At 40.2% G+C, this 25,924-nt stretch overlaps 1 protein-coding gene and 1 long non-coding RNA gene across 26 annotated transcripts in view; one reads left to right on the forward strand and one right to left on the reverse strand.

The window, feature by feature from the left end:
• LOC138755297 (uncharacterized) overlaps positions 1-12,542 on the forward strand; it is a 55,124-nt gene extending 42,582 nt beyond the window's left edge. For all 6 annotated transcript variants that reach the window (XR_011352172.1, XR_011352175.1, XR_011352173.1 and 3 more), the window contains one exon: positions 12,095-12,542. This is a non-coding gene — a long non-coding RNA (uncharacterized lncRNA). The remainder of the gene's footprint in view (positions 1-12,094) is intronic.
• Positions 1-25,924, reverse strand: part of bbs9 (Bardet-Biedl syndrome 9) — a 516,876-nt gene that overhangs the window by 442,362 nt on the left and 48,590 nt on the right. For 18 of the 20 annotated variants that reach the window (XR_011352170.1, XR_011352169.1, XM_069921046.1 and 15 more), the window contains exons 6-9: positions 18,418-18,531; positions 12,124-12,298; positions 6,968-7,052; positions 4,728-4,911 (exon numbers count right to left, since the gene is read on the reverse strand). Coding sequence is in view for 18 of the 20 variants with exons in the window: in XM_069921046.1 (XP_069777147.1) it covers positions 4,728-4,911; positions 6,968-7,052; positions 12,124-12,298; positions 18,418-18,531 (558 nt within the window). In the remaining 2 variants the exon portion in view is untranslated. Of the gene's footprint in view, positions 1-4,727; positions 4,912-6,967; positions 7,053-12,123; positions 12,299-18,417; positions 18,532-23,586; positions 23,675-25,924 lie in introns of those variants that run through there. The other 2 variants (XM_069921045.1, XM_069921040.1) reach the window with 2 other exon arrangements.

Genomic DNA, 25,924 nt, shown 5'->3' on the forward strand with positions numbered 1-25,924 from the left:
TAGGCTGTCTAGGTCATCTGGCAGAATGCCTTATTGCCAGAGTGGTGTTGAGAGGAGCTCTTCTAGTCAGATCCTTCCTGTACAATAGGAATGTCACCCATAACACACATTTTCCCCAAGATGACTACAGTGGAATGGAGAGTCACCCACTTCTTTGCAGAATGCAGATTCACTAAGAGTGTGTGGAGAAGGATGCAAGTATCCTTGTCACCATTCATTCCAGCAGAAGCATGGAGTGTTCCTGGGGACGCATGCAGAGCAAGACCTAGAACTGCTGGAGGATAATCATATCTGTGAAAAATGCTCTTTGGCCTGCTCAAAACTCATTGGTCTTTCAGCACATGGCAATGTCAGTGAGGGAATGCTGCCAACTGGCACATTCCAGGCTGTAAAAGTATATGCTAAGAGCTGCAATGAGACTTAGTGCAGCCAATGCAAGGGCACTGTGGTGAAGAACCACAGTCTAGAGTCCTTTCATCACTGGGCATTGAGGGGCTTAGATCGAGGGGAAGTAACAACAAGGTGCCACAGGGGTGGCAATGGTATAGAGAGCATCTGTAACAATGTAAAATGATGGGAAGGTATGAACATGACACCAAGGGCATGAAGAGATTTTGAACGGTTTTATGTAAATAATTTATTGTGTATAAAGTCTATATTTGGAAAAAAAAATTAAATCTCTCCACCTCAACGAGAACATGCAGTATTTCAAATAAAGCAGACATGCATGTTAAAGCATTTTATTTGAAGTCCACTCTGATACTGTTGCAACTCACTACCTCTTTAAAAGCTGCAAGTAAGCACAGTGCTAGTGGTTTCTTTCTCTATCCTACTCCACTCACTTAACAAGGTGACGCATGATTAATTCATGGTCCAGATGACATTGGTAGGTGCTGATCATGCATCTTGAACAATCAAGATATCATGGTCTTCACCAGATTGCAGAAATTCATTTTTCAAGCTATAAATTATGATGACTGAGTTCAAACCATTCAATCACTAAGTAGCACAGAATTTCAGAATCTACCATCAAAACTTATAAAAGTTGGTGTTGGAAAAGGGAAGCCATTACTGCCAAAGTTTGGTATTGTGGGGAAGGGATTAAATGCATTGTAAGCTCTGTAGCATAAAGGAACAGAAGGACCTTAGTCCAAAGATCATGAAGGTAGCAGGACAGGTAGATAGGGTGTTAAAGGAATAAAGGGGATGAAGTTAGAGCATGGGTCAGTACGTGAAACTACGATGTTATGGCCGTTACTGAAACTTGGCCAGAGGAAGGGCAAGACTGGCTAATGTAGGGTACCGGAGTTTAGGTGTTTTAAAAAGAATAGGATGGGAAGTTGAAAAGAGGTGGGGGTGGGGGGGTTGGGGGAAACTATTATTACTGGTCAGGGATCATATCACAGCTATAGAAAGGGAGGACACTACAGAGGGATTGTCCACTGAGTCAGCGTGGTGGAAGTCAGAAATAGGAAGGGAGTTATCTCTGTGATGGGAGTAGTCTATAGGACCCCAAATAGCCCTCGGGATACCAAGAAGCAGATAAGCAAGCAGATTATAGAATGGTGGGGGAAATACAGGGTTGTAGTTATGGATAATTTCAGCTTCCCTAATAACTGGCAAGAGGGATAGATGGGGCTGAATTTGTCAAGTGTGTACGAGAAGAATTCCTGACACAGCATGTGGACTGGCTGATTAGAGGAGAGGCCATACTGGATCTAGTTCTGGTAATGCAGCTGGTCAGGTGGTGGACCTCTCGGTGGGGGAACATTTTAGTGAAAGTGTCCACAACTCCCTTAGCTTCAACATAGCCATGGAAAAGGATAAAAACAGTCAAAATGGGAAAGTGCTAATTCTGAAGGGATGAGGCAGGAACTAGTGAGAATAAATTGGAAACAGATGTTTATGGGTGAAAGCACAAAAGTAATATGGAGGAAGTTTAGGGTTCAAGACAGGTTCCCACTGGGACAAGGAAAAGATGGTAGGAAAAGGGAACTAAGGCTGACGAAAAAGGTCAGGCAACTAGTCAAGAGGAAAAAGAAAGCATACATTAGATATAGGAAGCAGGGAAGGATCATGATCAGTATATGGTAACCAGGAAGGAGCTTAAGAAAGGACTTAGGAGAGCTCAAAGAAGGCATAAGGAGAACCCCAAGGCATTCTATGCATATCTAAAGAACAAAAGGATGACGAGATTGAGGTGGAACCGCTAAAGGATAAAATGTGGTTGGAAACAGAGGAGGTTGTGGAGGTCCTAAATGAGTGCTTTACGTCAGTATTCACAAGAGAAAAGGACCTTGATCATGGTGAGGTCGAAATTGAACAGGCCTGTGTACTGGACAATGTGGCGATTAAGGAAGTGAAAGTGTTAGATCTTCTTAAAAACATCAAGATTGACAAGACCCTGGGCTGGACACAATATACCCCAGGCTGCTGTGGGAAGTGAGAGAAGAGATAGCTGGGGCAGAAACTATGATCTTTGAATACTCTTTGGCCACAGGGTAGGTGATAGAGGATTGGAGAATGGTAAATGTACTTTTAAAAAAAGTAATAGGGAGAATCTTGGGAATTATAGACCAGTGAGTCTTACATCAGTGATAAACTAATGGAGAGGATTCTTCAGGATAGGATCTATGAGCATTTGGAGAAGTACAGTCTACTCAAGCATAGTCAGCATGGCTTTGTGAAAGGAAGGTTGTATCTCCATGAGTCTAATTGAGTTTTTTGAGGAGATAACAAAAGAAATTGATGAGGGTAGGGCAGTAGATGTGGTCTACATGAATTTTAGCAAGGCATTTAACAAGGTCATCAACAAGGGATTCATCCAAAAAGTCATGAGGCATGGGATCAGAGGAACTTTGGCTGTGTAAAAATAATAGCTTGTAGGAAGAAAGCAGAGAGTGGTATTGGAAGGAAAGTATTCTGCCTGGAGGTCAGTGACTAATGGAGTGCTGCAAGGATCTGTTCTGGAACACCTGCTCTTTGTGATTTTTATAAATGACCTGGATGAAGAGGCAGAAAGATGGTCTGTAAGTTTGTGATGGCACGAAGGTTGAAGGAGTTGTGGATGAAACTGAAGGTTGTCAAAGGTTACAAGAGGAGATAGACAGGATGCAGAGTTCCGCAGAAAAGTGGCAGATTGAGTTCAATCCAGATAAGTGTGAGGTGATGCATTTTAGAAGGTCAAACAAGAAGGATGAGTACAGGGTTAATGGTCGGTTATTTAAGGGTTCGGATAAACAGAGGGACCTTGGGGTTCAAATCCATACATCCCTCAAGGTTGCCACCCAGGTTGATAGGATAGTTAAGAAGGCCTATTGGATGCTGCGCTTCATTAACAAGGGGATTGAGCTGAGGAGTAGAGAGGTTGCGTTGCAACTCTACAAATCTCTGGTAAGACCCAATTTTGTGTTCAGTTCTGGTCACCTTATTATAGAAAGGATGTGGAAACTATGGAGAGGGTACATTGGAGATTTAGCAGGACGTTTCCTGGATTGGGAAACAAATCTTACGAGGTAAGGTTAGCAGAGCTGAGACTTTTCTCTTTGGAGCATAGAAGGAAGAGAGGAGACTTGACAGAGGGCTACAAGATTATGAGAGGGTGGCCAGCTAGTACCTGTTTCCCAAGGCAGGATCAGAGGACAGATAGATATACAGAGTTATGGGAGGGAAATTTAGGGGAGACATCAGGAGTATGGGTGGTGGTGCTGAAACACTGGGGGCATTTAAGAGCAGACACATGGATGAAAGAAAAATAGAGGGTTATGGGGTAGGAAGGATTTAATACTTTTTTTGAGGAAGGAATATATTGTTGTACATCGATCACTGCTTTGACCCACCTACAAGTTTGCAGATAACTCCACTTTAGTAGGGTTTAAATTCTGGAAATCCCTTTTTTAACAGAATGATGCATGATTCAAGGTAGCGACTTAGGCTCAGATTCCCGACGAAGGGCTTAGGTGCAAAACATTTGCCATCTTTACACAGGAGAAATAGCCAAAAAAATTAGCATACTTACCTCCGGAGTGGCCGTTAACACAGGCAGGGTGTTTATACTGCAGTGTTTTCAGAGACTGGACATTTGAGGTGGGGGTAGGTTGAGGTGGGAGTAGGTCATCCCCTGTCCCCCACTCGACGCCCATCACCCCCCCATCCCTGTCATTCTCCATCCCCTAAGCTTTAAAATAACTTGTTCCAACATTGCATGCAAATGAAACTGAAAGAACAGCAAACAATCCATAAGCAAGGGAAGTGCTTTTTTGTCAAGTTGGTGAGAGTTGGTATTGGGAACAGGCTTCAGACCTTAGGGCCGTACTTGAGGAAATTGATAGCCAAAACTGAGTATGACATTAAATTGAATGTAATAGCATATTCCTGCTTCATGTGGCAGGAGGTTTGGAATCCTGCAAGGCAGAAATGGAAGAGGTAAAGCACCTGGTGTTGCCTGGGCTAACAACATGTAATTATAGCAATGGCAACACTCCATACACTACTGAACTAGGAGCAAAGAAGTTTGGGACACTGTGGTGAGGAATGGCACTGCAGGAATGAAAGCTTCATAATGCTTTTGGTCCATGCATCAACCATTTAAATGTTTAGCAATCCAAAACATGACGGAAGAGATTCGAGTCTCTGTATTTATAATCTTCCGTAGGGGAGCAAGCCAAGTATGCTTAAGTAATATCCCACATCTGTAACTATCTAGAAACTGAATTCGTTTGAGATACCTGAAGTATATGGCAAGAAGCAGCTGGGATTGTACTCCAGCTTTTTCATAAAGCGAAGCTGTCCATTTTCTTTGAAGCAGAAAAGGTTTCTCTCACCAAGTACCAATATGGAAGAAGCAGCTTGGCTAAACGATGTTATGCATATGTCTAATGCTTGTTCACCAATGTTCACCATCCAGTCCTTCTGGAAATGCAAAATGATGCACAGGTCAAAATCATATTAAATCAGTTTAACTCAAAGTGGTAAAAGCACAATGCTGGAGAAACTCACAAGATCAAACAGTGTTCTTTATTTGACCTGATGAGTTTCTCCAGCATTCCATCAGGTGAACGTGGAGGAATGCATGAATTGTTGATGCTGGAATCAACCAAATATAGAGAAGCTGGAGGGATTCAGTGGGTCAAGCAGCATCCATGGAATAGTCTGAACCTCTTGGCCCCTTCTAGCAATCCCTTCTTCTCCCTTTTATATCTCTTCTTCTCAGTCTTGAAAAGGGTCATGAACCCAATGCTGTCTGATCTGTTGAATCCTTCCAGTTCCTCTTTGAATCAGATACAAGTATTCCCTATGCAGGAAAAATGCTTCTAAATATACACATAACAAAATATCTCAGGGTCAACGACTTGCACATTAAGTTAAAATGAAACACAGTGTAGGGTCCTTCCACTGTCAGGCGTTGATGGGCGGAGACCAGTGGGGAGGCCACTCAAACTGAAGGGGTGTAACCCAAGAGGCCACATTAATGGTAATGATGCTATAGTTAATGGTTGACACTACAATGTACAGAAATGAAATGTACATAGGAATATTACACTACAAACATAAAAGGACTCTGCATTGTTTTGTGTTTATTTTATTGTGAATAAAGTTTATTTTAGGGGAAAAATGTACCAATTGGTCAGTGAGGAAATACTGCCAACTGGCACATTCCAGGCTGCACAAGTATGTGTTGAGGGATGCATTGAGGCTTGGCGGAGTCAACATGAGGGGTATTTGAGAAGGACTACAGTTTAGGACTGAGACCAGTGGGGAAGCCCCTAAAATAAGAGTGGAGAGTAACCTCAGGGGGTGGCAAGGGTGCTATGTTGTATAATTAATGGATAGCACTGGGTACAGAAAATAAATTTATATGGGAATATGACATTAAGAATTGAAAAAGATTCAGCATTGTGTGCCTTTGCACATTTTTTGTGACTAAAGTTTATTTTAGGGAAAAAAGGTAAGTGCATGAAATCCTTATTTGCTGCAGCAAAATGGATACTCTGTTTAAATAAAATACACAATACTACAGGTATCCCCTGCTTTTCGAACATTCATTTTACTCCACTTTCACAAAAGACCTTCATTATTGCCTGTTTTAGCTAATCCAAAGAGGATTTTTGCTTTTACGAAAAAAGGCGAGTGAAAAGTCACATTATCCAGAAAGGCTGTCAGTTGCCGTGGCCAGATTTGGGGTGGCAACAGTGAGTAAAATACTGTAAACAGAGACAAGAAGGTCTCGCAAGAGTTGGCCTCCATGTTGTATTTGGCTTCGGCCTTTTTCTAAGTTGAGAGCGAACAGGAAGAGGAGGAAGGGTGGACAGAGCAAGGGAGGTACCAAGCGCAGGGGGCTTAAGAAGGAAAGACCTGGGGCAAAAGGAGTCAGCCCAAGGAGAGAGGCCCACAGGCAGTGCCGGCTGAGGAATGAGAGGCTGGAGGTGAGAGGCAGGAGGTGAGAGGCAGTGAGTGGGTGAGGAAGAAGAAAGAGAAGTGTGTGTGGGTGTGGTGGGGGGGGGGCATGAGGGATGTGTCCTGGAAGGGGATGGCAGCAGCCCAAAAAAGTTTGGGAACCACTGCATCAGATGAATCTGGTATGATTTGATAGGTTATTTTTTGGGGTCTGGGAATGCTCAAAATTTTTTTCCTATATAAATTTATGGTAATTGCTTCTTCGATTTATGCCATTTCAGCTTATAAAAAGTTTCATAGAAATACTCTACTTTCAAATAGCAGACGTTACCTGTGTCCATTAAGTAACCCCAATATAGATAGAAAATGCATATAAAACAAAAATAATAATTCAGTTACAGTAAATGCAAGAAAAAATCTTTCAATAGTGCAGACAGGTCTTTTCGTGGTCTCGTTTATGGTTATGGTTGTATGGGAAGGTTCAAATGCCTGCTGGCATTTGGAAACAAGCTAAGATGCATTCAAAATAAATTATTGGATGTGTTTAAAGGCAATGAAACCAATAGCTCACCATGAGTCTCTTTCCAGACCCTAACTTCTGGTGCTCAGAATCATGCTTGTTTTCTGCATCTGTGGCAACAGCTAACACCTGGTATCTGGTAAAAGAGGTAACACAGAATTTTCTAATTGTGCTTCAAGAACTTTATTCATCAAATGTTAATAAAACAATTTAAATCCAAAATATTGAAGCTGCTCAGGATCAAGAGCTAAGGCTATTTTCAGGAACACTCAGTATCAAGAAAAAAGACAATTAAAGCCAAATACATTTGCAACAGGACATGAGCATTTGGCGTCATCTGTACGAATTCTGAAAACAACCAAATATTATTCCAATTGCTCTGCATCTTCCTTAAAGAACTGTTAGTTTCTCAGCTTTAATATCAATGAAATTTCATCTCCATGATGGTTTTTTTGAATTTGTCTCCATATTCCCTGTCCTCCAGTATCAAAATTTCATCAACTGTATTTCAATCATTTGGCTTACATTTTAATCAATAATTTCTCACTCCCAATCCTCACCAAGAGGAACAAGTTAATCCCATGGACTCCCTTCAAAATTAGATTTATATTTCACAGAATTTGGATGTCCCATATAAGATGCCATGAGTAAGGCAGAGACTGCTCTTGAAATTGAGGGTTAGCTTACAATTTATTAGAAGGAGAAGGGGGTGGGGGGGGGAATCAGAAATAATGAAAAGGTGAATTGTGAGCAGTCAATTTCCCAAGGGTTTGTTAACTAGGTATTGCTACTTCCCGATTACTTGAATGACTTGAATGACTATTATAGTCCACTTAAAGGAGTAAAAAGGAGCAGGAATTTAAAGAATGAATGAGGGCAAATAAATGTCCAAGCAGAAGTGTGGCAGCTGCAACTTAGTGAAAATATAGGAGCTATAGAAGACTGGGTTCAAATATCAGCCTAGTAGGCAGCAGCTCAGCAGGTTATAGAAACAAAAAAAGTTAAACCAATCTTTTTGTTTATTTCAAGCATACATAATTAAAAATATATAATTTATATGTAGAGAGTGTGACTGAGATCACACCTCCCACCATGCTGCAGGCAACACTGGAAATCAGGACCAGGAGTTGGGAGTGCGTCTGAGAGGAGATTTCCCATCAGCAGCAAGTACCACTGGGAATCGGGCCCAGGATGGGGGTTGTGAGGGAGAGAAGACGTAGGCACTGCTGTGAATCAGGACCTAGGGGTGTAAAGTGTGTTTGAGACCAGACCTCCCACCAGGCTGCAGGAACCACTGGGGATCAGAACCAGGGATGCAATGGAGAGCAAACAGCTGGATACAAACTCGTCTACATTGCTGAAGGCAGCATTATCCTTAACCACTCGCCATCTCTGAAGGACGGTCTTCTATCCTTTCTTTATAAGATGGCACCAAAACATGGCAGCCTTTGAATAGTATGCACAAGAAAATTTTTCGTTGCATCTCAGTACACTTGATAAAATAATAAATAAATTAACTGAACTCTGGGAAGCTTCACTGAAAAAGTAAACATTGCCACTAGTGGGTTGCAGTACTGGTTCACTTGTGACAAAGTATATAGATATGTTTCTTGGAGATAAATTGGGAAAGGTTTGTTAGAGTAGGTCACATACAAACACTTTAAACAGATCTTATTTAAAATACTGGAGCTCTGCCCAAAGCTAGACATGCCAGGGCCAACAGTCTTTTCAAGAGCTTGGGAGAGTGCCCAAGAGACTTCACTAATGAATTGTTGTTTACAAAAGGCAACAGATGAAAGATCTGATTGGAGCCGCAGATTGTCTGGAGTTGTTCTTAGAGGGTCAAGTGATTTTGCAAGCAGAGAGTCAAACAGGCTTTCTCTCAGAGAGAGAGACAGATCACTTCTACAGTGTTACAGCCAGCAGAAGCAGCTGGGACTGGAACAGGACAAGCTGGCATGCTTGTGGAAAGCCCCATTTGGAAGACAGGTTTTTAAGTGCTTTGTTCAGCCTGGTCAAAGCCCTTGTGGTTCATGCAAGAGGAAAGGACTGGCTGTCTAATGTTTCACTTGGAATAAGAGAAACAAAAAGGAACTCTGTGGTGACCTGAAAGAAAGAGGTTATCATCTGGAGAACCCTGCAGGGAGCAAGTTTCGTCAGCAAGACACTGGAATGGCTGATTAAAAAGGAATCAGTTGTGGATGTCCTGGAACAACAAATCTCTCTCAGAAAACCAACAAGAACCTTCCTGAGCGATAACCATTTACCTTACAAGCACCAAAGCCTGGTGAACTTTATAAATGTTAAATTATGTGCAGAGTATAAGAATTGCCTGCAACCAGTGAATTTGGAGGAATGAGAAGTGAGATTGGACTGTGAACCAAAGAATTTTTCTGAATTTACACACATATTACATATACATGTGCTTAGAATTAGAAGGGGGTTAAGTTAGGTTAGTTAAGTCAATAGTGATAAGTTAAAGTGTGATTCTGTTTTCATGTTTAAAGATAATTAAAAGCATCTTTTGTTTAAGTAGCCATTTGTCTTGGTGAATATCTATTGCTGCTGGGTTTTGGGGTCTTCCGGGCTCGTAACACACTAAAGTAATGTGTGCTTAAATTATTAAATTAAAAACTTATCAGCTTCATCTGTACTCCCTAGAGTTAGTGGAGCAATATTATTGCAGTGTTTCAAGTGATTAAAACTTGCAAACACTCTCTATTACAATGTCAGTGATCTGAGTTTGAATCCGGCATTGTCTGTAAGGAGTTTGTACATTCTCCCTGTGTCTGCATGGGTTTCCTCTGAGTACTCTGGCTTCCTCCCACCCTTCAATTAAAAAAAAAATGAGGGTTGTAGGTTAATTCAGGTATTTGGGTGGCAAGGGCTCATGGGATAGAAATGCATATTACCATATTATGTCTAAATTTAAAGGTAATTCCTTTGATAGTCAGAATTAATCTATTAGAAGTAAAATCAGGTAGAAGGTAGTCACATCAACAGAAATTTAATTTCAATATTCTTTCTCCAAAATGTGAGTTGGTAAGGACAATAGTATAGATGAAACAAATCTTCTGGCTGACAATGCAGTGCTATAAGCATGCCAGCATTGCACTATTGATATACATGCACATTTAAACCCCACTGAAGACCAAAAGTGACCTTAACTTGTATTAAACCAAGGTAACAAGATAACAGTGCTCCTACTGTTATGTATCTAAACCCAATCCTTCAGTAAAACCAAGAAACACAACTACAGATGGTAGAATCTTGAACAAACAACATAATGCTGGAGAGACTCGGTGGGACCAGTCTCGATAAAGGGATCGAGTCTGAATCATTGACCATTTTTACCCACGGATGCTGCCTGACCCACCAAGTTCTCTCCAGCAGTTCACTGTTTGCTTTCAGTAAATCCGATTGCCTGGGTTGGCACAAGAAGAGGAGAAATGAGTTGTCAGTTCTCCTCATTTTACTTTCACAGAACTATACCAGGTAAATCAGCTTAAAGCTGCTTTGGGTAGACAGCCAAGAGCAGACTTTTTCTGTTCTTTCAGTTATGGAGAAGACAGCAAAAATAAATCAAAATAATTGGAAAAAATAATTATGTACATTCGCACTAAGTTCAATTATAATATATTTTAGCATATAATTGCTGTTTTATATATTTTTACATTAAATGCACGACGCAAATGTAATCTGTATGTTGTATTCTAATTTGTAGTCTTCAGATTCCTTTATAAGAGTACAAGATTTGAACATGCTGAACTTAGAAACTATATCGTTGTTGCGTTAACAAGAACATAAGTTATTACCTGAAAAATATCATGTGACAGAGAGGGAAATATGCTTCTCATGGCATGATCAACAGAGATTTTGTTAGTATATTTATATAAAAAAGAGAATAAAGGTTCAGTGATAAGAATACAATAAGATAACAAATAGGAGCAGTAGACACCCATCTGGCCCATCAAGTCTGCACCACCATACAATAAGATCATGGCTGACTAGAACGTAGACTCTACCTACCTGCCTTTTCTTCACAACCCTTAATTCTCCTACAATGTAAAATTCTATCTAACTCTGCCTTAGTGGCATATAATCAATCAATTAATTATATATTATTTAATTAATATATGTTTTAATATTTGCTTTCATGTTTCATTAGGCAGAAACTTCCACAGATTCACTTCTCTCTGGAAAAAGCAGTTCCTTCTCATCTCTATCCTAAATCTTCCCCCTCAAATCTTGAGGCTTTGTCTCCTAGCTCTGCCCTCAACAACCAGAATTTGTCATCTTGATTATCTATTACACCTGCAAACCAATATTTTGTGATTCATGCATGTCCCTTTGCACAACAGCATCCTGCAACCTTTCAACATGTAATATGCTCTTCTATACTTTTTCTTCCAATGTGCAGAATCTCAGATTTACCAACTATATTCCATCTGCTCACTTAACCTATTTATATTTCTCTTCAAACTCTGCATCTCTGCAGTTTGCTTTTCCATTCAGTTTTGTGTAATCAGCAAACTTTTGATACACTACACATGAATGTACACAGTTGCAGGCATCTAGCACTCTGCTCACCACTGATTGCCAACCAGATAATCCCAACTCTCTACCTTATGTTGGTTAGCCAATCCTCTATCCATGCTAATACATGGTCCCCAACTCCATGCATTCTTACCTTATGGATAAATCTTGTACGCAGCACCTTGTTGAATGCCTTTGGAAATCCAAGATACTATATTCACTGTTCCCCTACATCCACTGTGATTGTTATATCCTCAAAGAACTCCCAAAAATTGTCAAATTGTCCTTAATTCATGCTGTGTCTGATGGAACAATTTATATCCAGGTGCTTTGCTAATTCTTCCTAAGATAGCATCAAGCATTTTCCTGATCACAGACATTAAGTTAACTGGCCTATAGTTACCTGCCTCATACCTACATCCTTTTAAAACAGTGGTGAGAAGTTTTTTTGTCTTCCAATCCACCAGGATCTGCCCAGAGTCCAGAGAATAAGCTTATTCCAGCCAAATCCAAAACAATTGCACATATTGGAATTTATTTTTTGACAAAAGTGTAATTTCAAAAAAATAGCTGAGATTAGTGTTGAAAAAAAATTCATTTGGGGTTCATTCTTTTTTTTCTCCTCAATGTATCGCAATACAGAAGAAAAGCAAAGCAATGAGAAGACTTACTTGTAACTTTCAACTTGTCGACTTGAGGAGACAGTGATGAAGGAATCGGTTCTGGAGCAGTATTCCAGTGGGCCTGGCAAAAGGCAGCCAGGCAGGAAACGCCCAAAAGCAAAGCTTTCCTGCTCAAAGAACATTAGCATCCCATCCATGAACTGAATACAAATTAAGTCACGACCTATTTTTAAAAAAATCACAGTAAAATGATAGTGCAAAACAGCCAAAAACTTTTAATATAACACACATCTTGTCTTCAGAATTTTTCCTTCTCACTCTCAAGTATTGGAAGAGAATAAGCATTGTATCAGGAAACTGCAAAATTATGAAGGAATATAGGGAATAAAGAAAACAAAGGTGACATTGGAAACGTGAATGCATGAGAAAAATCAAAAAGATATGTAATAAAAATGGAAAATAAAGAACTGGTTTAAAAAGAAATTATTGTTTGTCACCATCCTCGAGTTAGAAATGAACTGCTAGTTCCAAAGTAGATTCAGGCAAAGTACACTCATGCCATAACAGAATAGTTGAGTTTACCACAGTTGTCCAACTCCACCTTCAAAGCACCTCATATTCTGTTCGGGTGATCTACAACCTAAAGGTCGACAACCCAACCCCCCACCCCCCTCATTTTTCTCCTCTCTCTCCATCCATCTGAACCATTTCCAGTCCTCTATTTTTGTTCCCTTTCCCATCCCACTTCTCCAGCTCCCCAATACCCATTTTCACCCCCTCACCTTCCTGGTTCCATCCACCTACTACCCACATTATGAATCTTCCAGTCCCCTCTCCCATTTGGTTCTATTTGCCCTTTATCTCTCTCTCTTAATGGTCCTCATTACTATTTTCATTATGTCAGATTCTAGCCTTTCTTGTCACTTTGTTTTTCAGCTCCTGTCTCCAACTTCACCCTCTCCTCTCCCATCTGGCCCCTTATGGCCCCTTTTTTTAAACCTTGTCTGCATCCATCTATCACCCATGTACCTCTATCTCCCAACTTCATCACTTGCCTTCCAGTTACAGCTTCCTGTCATCCTTCACCTACTTGCTCCTGCTTCATCATTCCCCATCTCCTGTTTAGACAGGCCCTCTCCACACTCAGTCCTGATGCAACCTGAAATGACAATCATTCATTTCTCCCCCCCAACACCCCAGAGATGCTGCCTGACCAAATGATTTCCTTGAACAACAAATAATTGCTCGAAGAAGTCAGTAGGTGAAACAGCATCAGTGGGAGAAAAAGAATTGCTGACATTTCAGGCTGGAATCCTTCATCAAGACTTACAGCACAGAGGAAAAATAGCTGGTATAATATAGACAGATTGGCAGGGGTTAGATAGGGGCCAAAGTAAAGGGATTAGTGAACCACAGAGGGCTGAAGAATAATAGATAGAGGTAATTGATTGACAGGTATTAGACATCTTCAGTCTCTTTCGAGATCTGCTAGCAGTTTGTTTCTGTTCCTGATTCCACTATCTGCAGTCCTGTAACTCCACTATGATTTAAATTTATACATCCAGCATGGTAATGAGCCCTTTCGGCCCATGAGCCCATACCGCCCAATTACACCCAACTACCCCCATAGATTTTTAAGGATGGGAGACAACCAGCACACCTGGAGGAAACCCACAGAGAAAAGGGGTTAGAGGTCAAAAGGACTCCAAAACCCAGCAGCAATAGATATTCACCAAGACAAATGGTTATTTAAACTAAAGATGCTTTTAATTATCTTTAAAAATGAAAACAGGATCAAACTTTAACTTGTTACTATTAACTTAACTAACCTAACTTAACCCCCTTCTAATTCTAAGCGCACGTGTATGCAAGTTCAAAAACGTTCATTGGTTCACAGTCCAATCTCACTTCTCATTCCTCCAAGTTCACTGGTTGCAGGCAATTCATACTCTGCACAGAATTTAACATTTATAAAGTTCACCAGGCTTTGGTGCTTGAAAGGTAAATGGTTATCGCTCAGGAAGGTTCTTGTTGGTTTTCTGAGAGAGATTTGTTGTTCCAGGACATCCACAACTGATTCCTTTTTTAATCAACCACTCCAGTGTCTTGCTGACGAAACTTGCCCCCTCAAGGTTCTCCAGATGATAACCTCTTTCTCTCAAGTCACCAAGAGTTCCTTTTTTTTCTCTTATTTCAAGTGTAGCATTAGGCAGCCAGTCCTCTCCTCTTGCATGAACCACAAGGGCTTTGACCAGGCTGAACTAAGCACTCACAACCCGTCTTCCAAATGGGGTTTTCTACAAGCTTGCCAGCTTGTCCTGTTTCAGCCCCAGTTGCTACAGCTGACTGTAAAACTGCAGAACTGAATTTTCTCTCTCTCTCACTCAGAGAGATAGTCTGTTTTACTCTCTCTGGTTGCAAAACCACATGAACCTCTTAGAACAGCAAGTTCCACTCCAGACAGCTTGCGGCTCCAACAAGTTCTTTCATCTGTTGGCTTTTTTTGTAAACAACAATCCATTAGTGAAGTCTCTTGGGCCCTCTCCAAAGCTTTTGCAAAGGCTCTTGGTGCCAGCCTATCTAGTGAGCAGGGCTCCAGTATTTTAAATAAGATCTGTTTTAAAGTGTTTGTATGTGACCTACACTAGAAAACCTGCCCCAATTTATCTCCCAAAAACATATCTATATTCTGTCACAGTACAAAGTCCTTGCTGACAGCACCAGATTTGAACCATGGTTGCTGGCGCAGTAACAGTGTTGCACTAACCACTATGGTAATTGTGCTGTCCTTTTCTTTCTTTTTAAAATATTTTTGTTGAGTTTAACATATAAACTTACATACAAATTTTAAGGAAAACACATAACAAGTCATCCCATATATAGGTATAAAAAAATTGATGGAGCTACATTAGACAGTTTCTTAATCCACATGAGAAACAAGTTATTGAATTAATCTATCATAACCATGTTGAAACCTATATTTTCCAAATGAATCCAAAATAAAAATTGATAAAAAGAAAACAAACAAAAAAGAATCCCTTAATTCCAACCCTTTGCTTTCTACCTATCTGCCAATGGTCCACCCAATCTTTCCTGTAATTCCATGGGCTCTCATCACATTAAGCAAGCTCTTATGCAGTACTTTATCATAGGCCTTTTGAAAATCCAAATACACAACATCCACAACCTCTCCCTTGTCCATCCTATTTGAGATTTCCTTAAAAAAAATTCCTATCATGTCATGCACCTAGAGGTATTTCATAACCTTGTCCTTGAGAATCGACTCCAATAACTTTCCAACTACTGATGTCAGACTAATAGGCCTATAATTTCCTTTTTCCTGCCTCCTTCCTTTCTTAAACAACAGAATTACATTTGCGACCTTCCATTCCTCCAGAAGCATGCCACAATCTATTGATTTCTGTAAAATCATTTCTAATGCCTCCACAATCTCCAAAGCAACTTCCTTCAGAACCTGTGGGTGTGCCTCATCTGGTCTGGAAGACTTATCTACCTTTAGTCCATTTAGCTTACTAAGCACTATCTCTTTAGTAATCTTGTCTGTACTTAATTCTATTCCCTGATACCTCCGACTATCAGGTACATTGCTACTGTCTTCCTCAGTGAAGACTGACGCAAAATACTCATTTAGTTCCTCTGTCATCTCTTTGTTACCCATTAGAATTTATTCAGCATCATTTCAATCGTTTGAGAAGTAGCAACTATTCCTGAACTTGGAGAAATATTTTGTACTACACATCTACTATAAATATTCGTGTACAACGTGTTCCATGTAAAATGCGTCCTCCCCCCATTTTTGAGGGGAAAATTTTTTACCCCCGTGTATAATACAACCCCCCTCCCCTCACCCGCCTGAGTCGCGCTGACGTCTCTATGCTCGCCCACCCGCCCTGCTGAGTCAAGCTCGTGTCTCTTTACTCGCCCGGCCTCCTGAGTTGCGCTCACGTCTCTCCGCCCACCCAACTTCCTGAGTCACGCTGCCAACTACTCCTCGCCCAGCCGGCTGCCCAAGTCGCGCTGCCAACTACCGCTCACCCGCCCGCGTCGCGCTGCCAACTCCGCTTGCCCACCTGCAGAAATTTTTTTTAATTTTACTCGTGTATAATGTGATCCCCCCTATTTTTGAGGGGAAAAGGGGGAAATATTTTTTGCATTATACACAAATATTTACAGTATATATTTAAAAAAAAACTCTTGGTATCCTTTTGTATGTTATTTGCCAACTTCCTTTCATAATTCATCTTTTCTTTCCTAATGACTTTCTTTGTCTCTTTCTGTCCTTTTAAAAATTTCTGTCCTCCATTTTTTCACTAATTTTTGCTTCCTTGTATGCCCTCCCTTTTGCATTTATTTTAGCCTTAACCTCTCTTGTTTGCCAAATTTGTGCCATTTTTCTAAACAAATTTTTCTTGGAATATATCTATCCAGCACTTTTTTTTATTTCTCGTAGAAATATCATCCAATTCTGCTCTGCCATCCCTCAATCTAGCTTACTTTTCCAGTCAACTTGGGCCAGTTCCTTTCTCATACCACTGTAATTTCCTTTGTTCCACTAAAATATTGACACACTTGATATCAGCTTTTCCTTTTCAAATTTGAAACTGTGTAGTACTGTTCTATGTTCAAAACAAGGAAACTCTACATTTGTACTCAAACATTTTTACAATAAAGACCAACCTACTATTGCCTCTCCAATGGTTTGCTGTAACTGCAAGATAACATTTAGTGATTCATGTACATAGACACCATAGAATAATTTGTCAATCCATTAATTTTCTGATTTTTTTCATTTTTTTCCCCCATTGGCATCAACACACAAACAATATGACATCCTTTGACAAACTACAACATGATTCAACCTGTGTTATTGCCAATCATTTTTTCTTGTAGCAAAAAATCTTTAGTGGCTTTTAACTCAAAGTCTGTGAGATCTTATTGATTCTGGGTAGTCTTAACAATGCATTTGGAGAATTTTACCATTGTACAAAATCAAATCTATCCTTTGGTAGACTAATCTACTTGTGAAGAAACACCAGAAAGAAACTTGTTGTTGCTTCAAAGTTATGACACTAGCTTTTTCACAACAAATGGGTTGCAATTGGCCTCAAATGAAATCAACATATTTTGCTCCTGCCCAGGTGATCAAATGAAGGTGCTTCAAGGAATGGTTTCCTTGATTTTTGTAACATGGCAAGTAATAAACCAAAAGTTTGAACTGGCAGAAAAAAAGTTCAAAATTCAAATTTATTGTCAGAGTACAAACATGACATCACATATAACCTTAAGATATTTTTTTCCTATGGGCCAAGCAGAGCTTCTAATTACTGGTAACTAGAAACTGTACTCAAGAAGAAAGAAATGTAAACAAGCTAACTGTGCAAGTACAGAAATGTAAATATTCACTAATAAATAATGAACAAAGTACACAAATTATACACAATAGACTCTGAATGAGTCTATTGTTCAGGACTTTGATGTTGAGGGGTAGCAACTATTCCTGAGCTTGGAGATATATTTTTGCACTACATATCCGTAGAAGCTTTCCAAGGTTTCTGATGATGTATCGAACCTGTTAAACTCCTGAGGAAGTAGAGGCGCCTATGTACTTTCTTCATGATGGCATTAATATGATGGGTCAGGGAAAGGACCTCTAAGATATAACACCCAGGAATTTAAAATTGCTCATCTCCTTCACTTCTGATCTAATGATTGTACAACTCCCTTGCAAAGTCTACAATCAGCTCCCTGGTCAGCCAAGTTTTCAATCTCCATCTTGTATGCTTACTCATCACCCTCTTTTATACAGCCCACTACAGTGCTACCAACAGCAGATTTGAGTATGGTGTTGCTGTCATACCGAGCCACACAAACCTAGGTGTAAAGCAAGTTGAGCAGAGGACAACCAAAATGGTGATTGTCATAAATTACTCTGCTCTTCCTGCTGAGAACAAGCAGAGCATTCAGTATTTAAATGATTATATACAAAGGAGGTTGTGGCAATCCTACAGGGGCAAAAAAAATGTAGCAACAAATCTTCAGAGAATTAGAACTTCGTTACCCTGATGATAACAAGAATTTATAGAGCTGGACTGGACCCAGGTGTCATATTGGTTTTTCCTTCATATCATGAAAGACAGCCTAGGACTAAATGTTTAAAAAGATTAAAGTATAACATTTGCGACAGCCACTAGATGCAGATCTTCCACTTGTCCCACCAACATTAATCCATTGTGTGCTGTACAGTGGTTTTCTTTCCATTGATCATAATTCAACTTTCACAAGCTTCACACAAGCATGAGAAAAACTAGCACATATTCTCACCTTTCACACCACCAAAACCTCCAAATGTAAAGTTGCAAGCTGTCCGCTGAAGACTGTGCTCATAAATTAGTTTCAACTGATACTGGTTTCCGTGCCCAACAGTCCCCATAGTTCCTGTCAACCAAATTTCAAAGATAAGAAACAAATTAAAACATCAAACTAAGTATTTCAGGCTAATGATTGAATCTCACCCCAAGCATCAAAATTCACTTAAGTGTCTTGGAAAATTGGAAAAATAGAAAGAATCCAAATTTATTGGCATCCATGCAAATATTCTCAAATTTCTCACTGTGACTGTAGTAAAAACACAAAAATGCTGGAGGAACTCTCACAGCATCCACAGGAGGTAAAGATATATCACAAACTTTTCAGGCCTGAGCCGTTCTTCAAGCTATGAGCAAAGAGCAGGTGTCTGAATAAAAAGGCTGGGGAGAAGGGAAGAAAAACATCTCAAAATCACTTTCCAACAGCTGCACAGTTTGTTGTTGATTCAAATACCTGCCTTTGTTATATTGTGATTTGAAGCATTAAATTCTATGAGGGTCCTATCAAATTCCATTTCGCATTGATCCGAAACACAACAGGTATATTCCATCACATTCCATGTGAAGGATTCACTCTTCCAATAATGAGAAAGAACTGCTCCTACCTCATGGAAAGGATCTTTCAAAGAAGTCATCATGCAGGAATCAAATATTAAGGGACAACAAAAAGTTTTCAATGTCTCTACCAGTCTCCAACAGGTTAAGACATTAAAAGAGACTCGTGTAGCGGCTCGCGGCCCACTCCACAGGCCGATACAGCAAACAGTCGTCGAACACGACAATTGGGCAGACAACATGCGGGATGAGATGCCTGCTCCCGTAGGTTGCAGGAATAACAGTCAAATTGGCCAATCACAGCCAGCGGATCGCAGGGGTTCCAATCCAGGCCTGCGTATCCAGGACAACCAATCACCAGCTGACCTCACTTAGGCCACGCCCTAGTGACACAGCCGACTGCCTATAAAAGGCAGAGCTGCAACCCAATAAAGTCAGTGTCAATTACACTCCTTTGGTGTGCGAATCTTCTTTCTACCTCGAGCTATAACCGTAGCAATCCCGTTACACTCTGTCTATTCAGAAAAATACTGGAGAAACTCAACAGGTCCCGCAGTGTCCATAGGAGGCAAAGATATATAACCGATGTTTCAAGCCTGACCTCTTCATTATATATCTTTGCCCATATTGATTTCACAGGATCTTCTGAGTTTTCCCAGAAATTTTGTGCATTAACTACAATTGCAGCATTTGCAGACTTTTTTCTTTCACCCTGTCATTCAGGCCCTCACTCTTGCTCTGGAATTCAATAAGATCATCACCAATCTCTTATCCCAGCAACTCTTTCCTCTAAGAACCTTATATTGCATAACTCCCTCAATATCTCAGAACTTATTACCCTTTGTCTTAAATACACTTTATAACTCAGCTTTGTGTCATTCTTTAAACCTCTCCTTACTCACTGATAGTGAACTTTCATCAAATTTGTAGGTGATTTCATAGAGATCAAGTTTTAACCTGGAAACTGAGCTTCAAACACTGAGACTCACCTCAGAGGGGGTGAGTTACCTGGACACTCCCAAGTGCTTCAGGAGGCAGTTACTGCTTCAAATTCGGACTGTGATCATGGATATGAGGGAATGACTGTAAGTGAAGCAGGTTGGGAGGTTCAAGGAGTCTCAACCCTTGAGATTCTTACTCTCTGTGGGGGGAGAGTTGGGGTAATATCACCATAGTTCAGGAAGCTATTCATGTGGAGGGGAGAAAAGAGGAATGTAGTGATAATTGGGGATAATACACATAGGGGAATGGATGCTACCCTCTATAGTGAGAATCAAGAGTGCCTAAGGTTGTGTTGCCTGCCAGTGTAGGGTCAGGATATCTCATCTGACCTGAAGGATTTAGAGAGGGAAAAGATCCAGTTGTGGTGGTCCATGTGGCTACCAATAATGTAGGTAGAACAAAGAAAGAGGTTCTGTTGAGGGAGATTGAGCAACTTTGGATGAAATTAAGAACCAAAAAGATAATAATCTCTGGATTGCTTCCAGAGCCACATGCAAATAGGCATAGGTTCAATATGATTAGGGAGTAAATATACTGGCCAAAGTCTGGCTTGGGAGAAGTTTGTTTGGATTTATGGGGCTTTGGCATTAGTAATTAGAAGAAAAGAGGTGTTCCAATGGAACAGGCTTCACCTGATCTGGTCTAGGACCAGGGTCCTGACAAATCACATAGCTTGAATTGTGGATAGGGCTTAAACAAAATAATATTGGGATGGATTCCACAGATTGGAAAAGTATGGGTAAAGTTAAAGGGAAGCACGCCACAGGAGAGGATACTGAAATCTTCAGAACAGAAAATAGGAGAGAAAGTTTAGAAAGGGATTTTAAGCTCTCACAACACAGAGACAAATACGAGAAGCAAAGTTGTAAGGCAAAGAAATTGGAGGCGTTATATTTAAAAGCACACAGTGTACTGTAAGATGGAGGAGCACAGTAAGGCCACTCTGCACATCGAGTCAGTTCCATAATTCACATCATGACTGATGTATATTTCCTCTCAATCCTATTCTTCTGTCAGTCCAACGTTGCCACTGCCACCCCCATTTGTTTGTCCAGTGCTGTCGAAAAATCAGTGCCCCCCCCACGGTTATCCTAATGCCCTTTGATTAGATTTGTTCTGATGCCGATTCTACCTTTGACACACTTACTAATCAAGAATTATCACCCTTAGATTTAAATATACCCAATGACTTTGTCTCCACAGATATCTGCCAACTAACGGCTGAAGAAATTTCTCCACATCTCTGTTCTAAAGGAGCCATTTTCAACCCTTTTTTTTTGGGGGGGGGGCTATTAATTATTTATTTAAATTTAGACATTCAGCTTGGTAACAGGCCATTTCAGCCCATGGGCCCATGCCGCTCAATTCATCTCCATTAATCTACACCCCCGGTACATTTTTGAACAGTGGGAGGAAACTTGAGCCCCTGGAGAAAACCCACGCAGACGTGGGGAGAATGTATAAAGTCCTTAAAGACAGTGCTGGATTCAAAGGGAGCTGTAAAGGCGTTGTGCTAATGGTTACGCCAACTGTGCCGCCCTTAGGCTTTGGCCCCCTTAGGACTCTGTCAAAGTTTATGGGGCCCCCTTCCCTGTAAAGCGGTCAAATATCATTGGTTTCTTCCATACTTCTACCAACCTCATAAAAAAATATATATATTATGTTACTCAAGGTGAAAAGAAAACAAGGCTTTTTCTCTGAGCATAACAACTATGGCTTGTGATTTGAGAACAAAAGAAGAAAACATGAACATACATATTACAAAAAAATTTAAATAGATTCTTGGAGCACAATGGTTTGTACACAATGAGTCATTAGAGAACCTTAAGCATAAACTTGAGAATATGAAAACTTAATAAAATGACATTTAAAAAAAATTCTTATAAGAAAATTCTTGTGTGATTCTTGAGTTTGAAGTTCCTGTGTAAGATTTTTGATGTCAGTCTCCAAAGTGGATATTGATAGTCAAAGGTCACCTCTTTTTGTTATATCAAGTCTGTTCCTGGATTTTGTCCAAGAAACTACCTTGCTGAATGCACCTTCAAGGAAATATGTTGCAATAGAAAATATTTCAGCCTTTTCCCTTCATTTTGGACATCTATTTGGCAGATCACCCTGAATCCAAATCTTTTTTTAATTGATTGAACTTATGTAATTATATCATTATGAAAATCAATCAACCTCTCTTGAATTAAGGGATATTGAGGTTTAACAAGTCATCAAATCTTTTCTACAGATTGATTTGTATTTGCTTTCAGTGTTTCACCTAAACAACAACAACATTGTCCTTCAGTGTCTGTGTTCGTGTTCAAGTTTGGAAATTGTAACAATTCCTAACATCTAATATTGCTCCAATAGACTGAACTTGTTAAGGAAAGAAACAATGGCTTTCTTACTATCAATGGAGTTCTTGTGTTTACCCTACAAGGTCTTGTTCAATAAATTAAGTTTGTCAACGATATCCACCAGATAAAATATGTCCATCTTGGCATCAACGAGTTTCTCTCCATGTTTATTATAAGAAAGAAAGGAAGCAATTGTGTCCCAAAGTCCAACAAAACAACAAAGACAATTTTCTTTGGACTGACACCTCATGAAGGAGTATGCCTGGAAATGTTCATCATTTTTTTTTCCACGCAGTTGCTGGAAGAGACAGTCTTGAAAGGGGCGTGATTTTATAAAGTCTATAGTCTTTATGACAATTGAAAGTGAACCATTTAAATGTCCACCTCAGTTTTTAGCTGCTAAGTGATCTCTGAATGATGCAACGAATAGTAAAGACTGAAGGTATAACATTTTTTCAGAAGTGTAATGCACCCTCTGCATCGTCTAACAATCGAAGCGCACCATCAGTTGCACAGTCAACTATGTTCTCAAATGGAATACTGTTCTCCTTTATGTAATTATTAAATTATTGTTCTCTTGCAGAGGGGATTCATCTGATTGAAAAAATAATTTCTTGGATTGTAGTAAAATGACTAATTGTGTTTCAATGTCCCTTATCATGTCATCAATCCTTCTAGAAACAGTGGAATTATTCAAAGAAATTGCCTGAATAGTTTATTTGGCATTTAAGTTCATGACATTAGATATTATTATGGACAATGACGGCAAAATAAGTGCATTAGTGATGTTAGCAATCTATTCAATTATTTTGTATGATGCAAGAAGACCCTTTCCTAATTTCTATAACATTTCAGCAATCATCTATTAAGTGTTGGCTTTCTCTCAAAATTTATCTTGAAGGGTTTTGAAGTAATCCAACAGTTTATCTTCTCTTTATGCACAGTCTGTAAATGTTTCAGTTTGCTTGGCTTTATGCTTTCATTTGAAAATGATTTCAAACAAATCAAACACATGGAAGAATGGTTTTGCGGAGATGTAATGAACCCATATGATAAATATTCCACCGAATACTACTGAAACTTCTTTTTTGCTGAGGGGAACTCATGGGTAAAATTATTGCTGAAAGTAACAAAAGTTAACTATTTCAAAACAAAACAACTTCTTACAAGGGTTAGCTCAAAAGGCATCTTAAATTTTATAGAGAATAATGAACAATACATACCTTCTTCAATAAAAAGCTAGCAGGAGACATACTACTTGTCACAAAAACTCAAAGCAAAATGTGGGCATTTGCGGACACAGGAAATATGGAGCAAAACATTTTGGCCTTCCTGCTTAATATCCTGGAATTGAAGGCGATAGAACAAAAGAAGAAAACTATGTGGAAGGCAATTCATAGCCAAAGCTGGATCCATGTTAGTCAAAAACAATCATGTTGTATCAAGGAATGCTCTGAAAACATTGTAAATTTTCTGCATTTAACTAGGTCAGGGATTCCCAAACCTTTTAGACCATTGCCCCCTTAATGGAATCCTTGATCCCTCATAAACCCCCAGGTATTACAATAAATAAATAGACAGGTTTTCTTTACATACTTGAAAATAATGCTACTTTACAACAAGCAAACAATTATAATAACAGTAAAAAAAAGTCTTTGCTTCTGGCCGGGAAGATCAAATCAGAAATTTGTTGTCATGAACAAGTCATAAAATTTGTTTTGTGGCAGCATTATAGTGCAAAAGTTCATATTATAAGCCATCTTACAACATTACTATTAAAAAAAATTGAAATGCAATAAAACCTCGTTAGAATATGGTAGTTGGGGTTCAAGATTTCATCCCGCGTTAGAGCCAAGTCGTGGAACAGATGCCCCAACATCACGCACCGGCCGCCCCTGCCCCAATGTCCTCCGCTGCCCACCCCTGCCCCGGCTTCCCACGGTGGCTGCCCCTGCCCCGAAGTCCTGCGCCGGGAGACAGAGGCAGCAGGGAGGGGGGCTGTCAGGCAGCAGGGAGGGGGGCTGTCAGGCAGCAGGGAGGGGGGCTGTCAGGCAGCAGGGAGGGGGGCTGTCAGGCAGCAGGGAGTTGGGTCGCCAGCTGATTCTCATCAGCCTGCCCCTTAGCAGTTTGGGGTCCACGGACACAGACGCTATAAGCGATTCTGTGGATTAACGAATCGCATTCTAACAAGGTTTCACTGTAATAGTGCACGAAAAGTAAGGCAGTGTTATTGATTATTCAGGAATCTAATGGTAGTGGGGAAGAAGTGGTCCTTATGTCATTGAGTCTTTAGGCTCTTGTACCTTTTTCCCCAATGGTAGCAGAGTAAAGAGGGAATGGCCTGGGTGATGAGGGTCTTTTGAGGATAGAGGCTGCTTTTTTTTTAAAAAAGACACCACTTTAATGAAGAAGGTTTTCAAGGATTGCAGAGGGATTTGGGCTGCTTAGAAAATTGGGCTGAAAAATGGCAGATGGAATTTAATGCTGATAAGTGTGAGGTGCTTCATTTTGGTAAGAAGAATCAGAATAGGACATATGTGGTAAATGGGAGAGCATTGAGGAATACAGAAGAGCAGAAAGATTTAGGAGTGACGGTACATCGTTCCCTGAAGGTAGAAACTCACGTGAATAGGGTGGTGAAGAAGGCTTTTAGTATGCTGGCCTTTATCAATCATTGCATGGAATATAGGAGTTGGGAGGTGATGTTGAGATTGTATAAGACGTTGGTGCGGCCTAATTTGGAGTTCTGTGTGCAGTTCTGGTTGCCTAATTATAGGAAGGATATAAACAGAGTGGAGAGAGTGCAGAGAAGGTTTACCAGAATGTTGCCTGGGTTTAAGCATCTGGAGTATGGGGAGAGATTGGACAGATTGGGTCTTTATTCTTTGGAGCGTAGAAGGTTGAGAGGGGATTTGATAGAAGTATTTAAGATTATGAAAGGGATAGACAGAATGGATGTGGATAGACTATTTCCGTTAAGAGGAGGAAAGTTTAAAACAAGAGGACATGAGTTAAGAATTAAGGGGCAGAGGTTTAGAGGTAACATGAGGGGGAACTTCTTTACTCAGAGAGTGGTAGCTGTGTGGAATGATCTTCCGGGAGAAATAGTGGCGGCGGAGTCAATTGTATTATTTAAGAAAAGGTTGGACAGGTATATGGATGAGAGGAAGATGGAGGGTTATGGGCATTGTGCAGGGAGGTGGGATTAGAAAGGGGTGTTTGGTTCGGTGCGGACTAGAAGGGCCTAATGGCCTGTTTCCGTGCTGTAATTGTTATGTTACTTTATGTAGATATCCTCGATGGAGTGAAGTCTGGTTCCTGTGATGTCACCGGCCGAGTTAACACACCTCTGGAGTTTATTCTTGTCCTGAGAGTTGGTGCTTCCATACCAGGCAATGATGCAACCAGCCAGAATGCTCTCCAAGTTTAATTCTTCAGTGACACATCAAATCTCCTCAAGCACCTCCAAAAGTAGAGCCACTGGCGAGGTCCTCGGACTCTACAATTCTTTTGACCCCCCCAAAAGTTCAATCCTCCCCCCCCCGCCTTCAACCCTCTGGC

This window comes from Narcine bancroftii, chromosome 2 (genome assembly GCF_036971445.1).
Source record: "Narcine bancroftii isolate sNarBan1 chromosome 2, sNarBan1.hap1, whole genome shotgun sequence".
NCBI classification, from domain to species: domain Eukaryota; kingdom Metazoa; phylum Chordata; class Chondrichthyes; order Torpediniformes; family Narcinidae; genus Narcine; species Narcine bancroftii.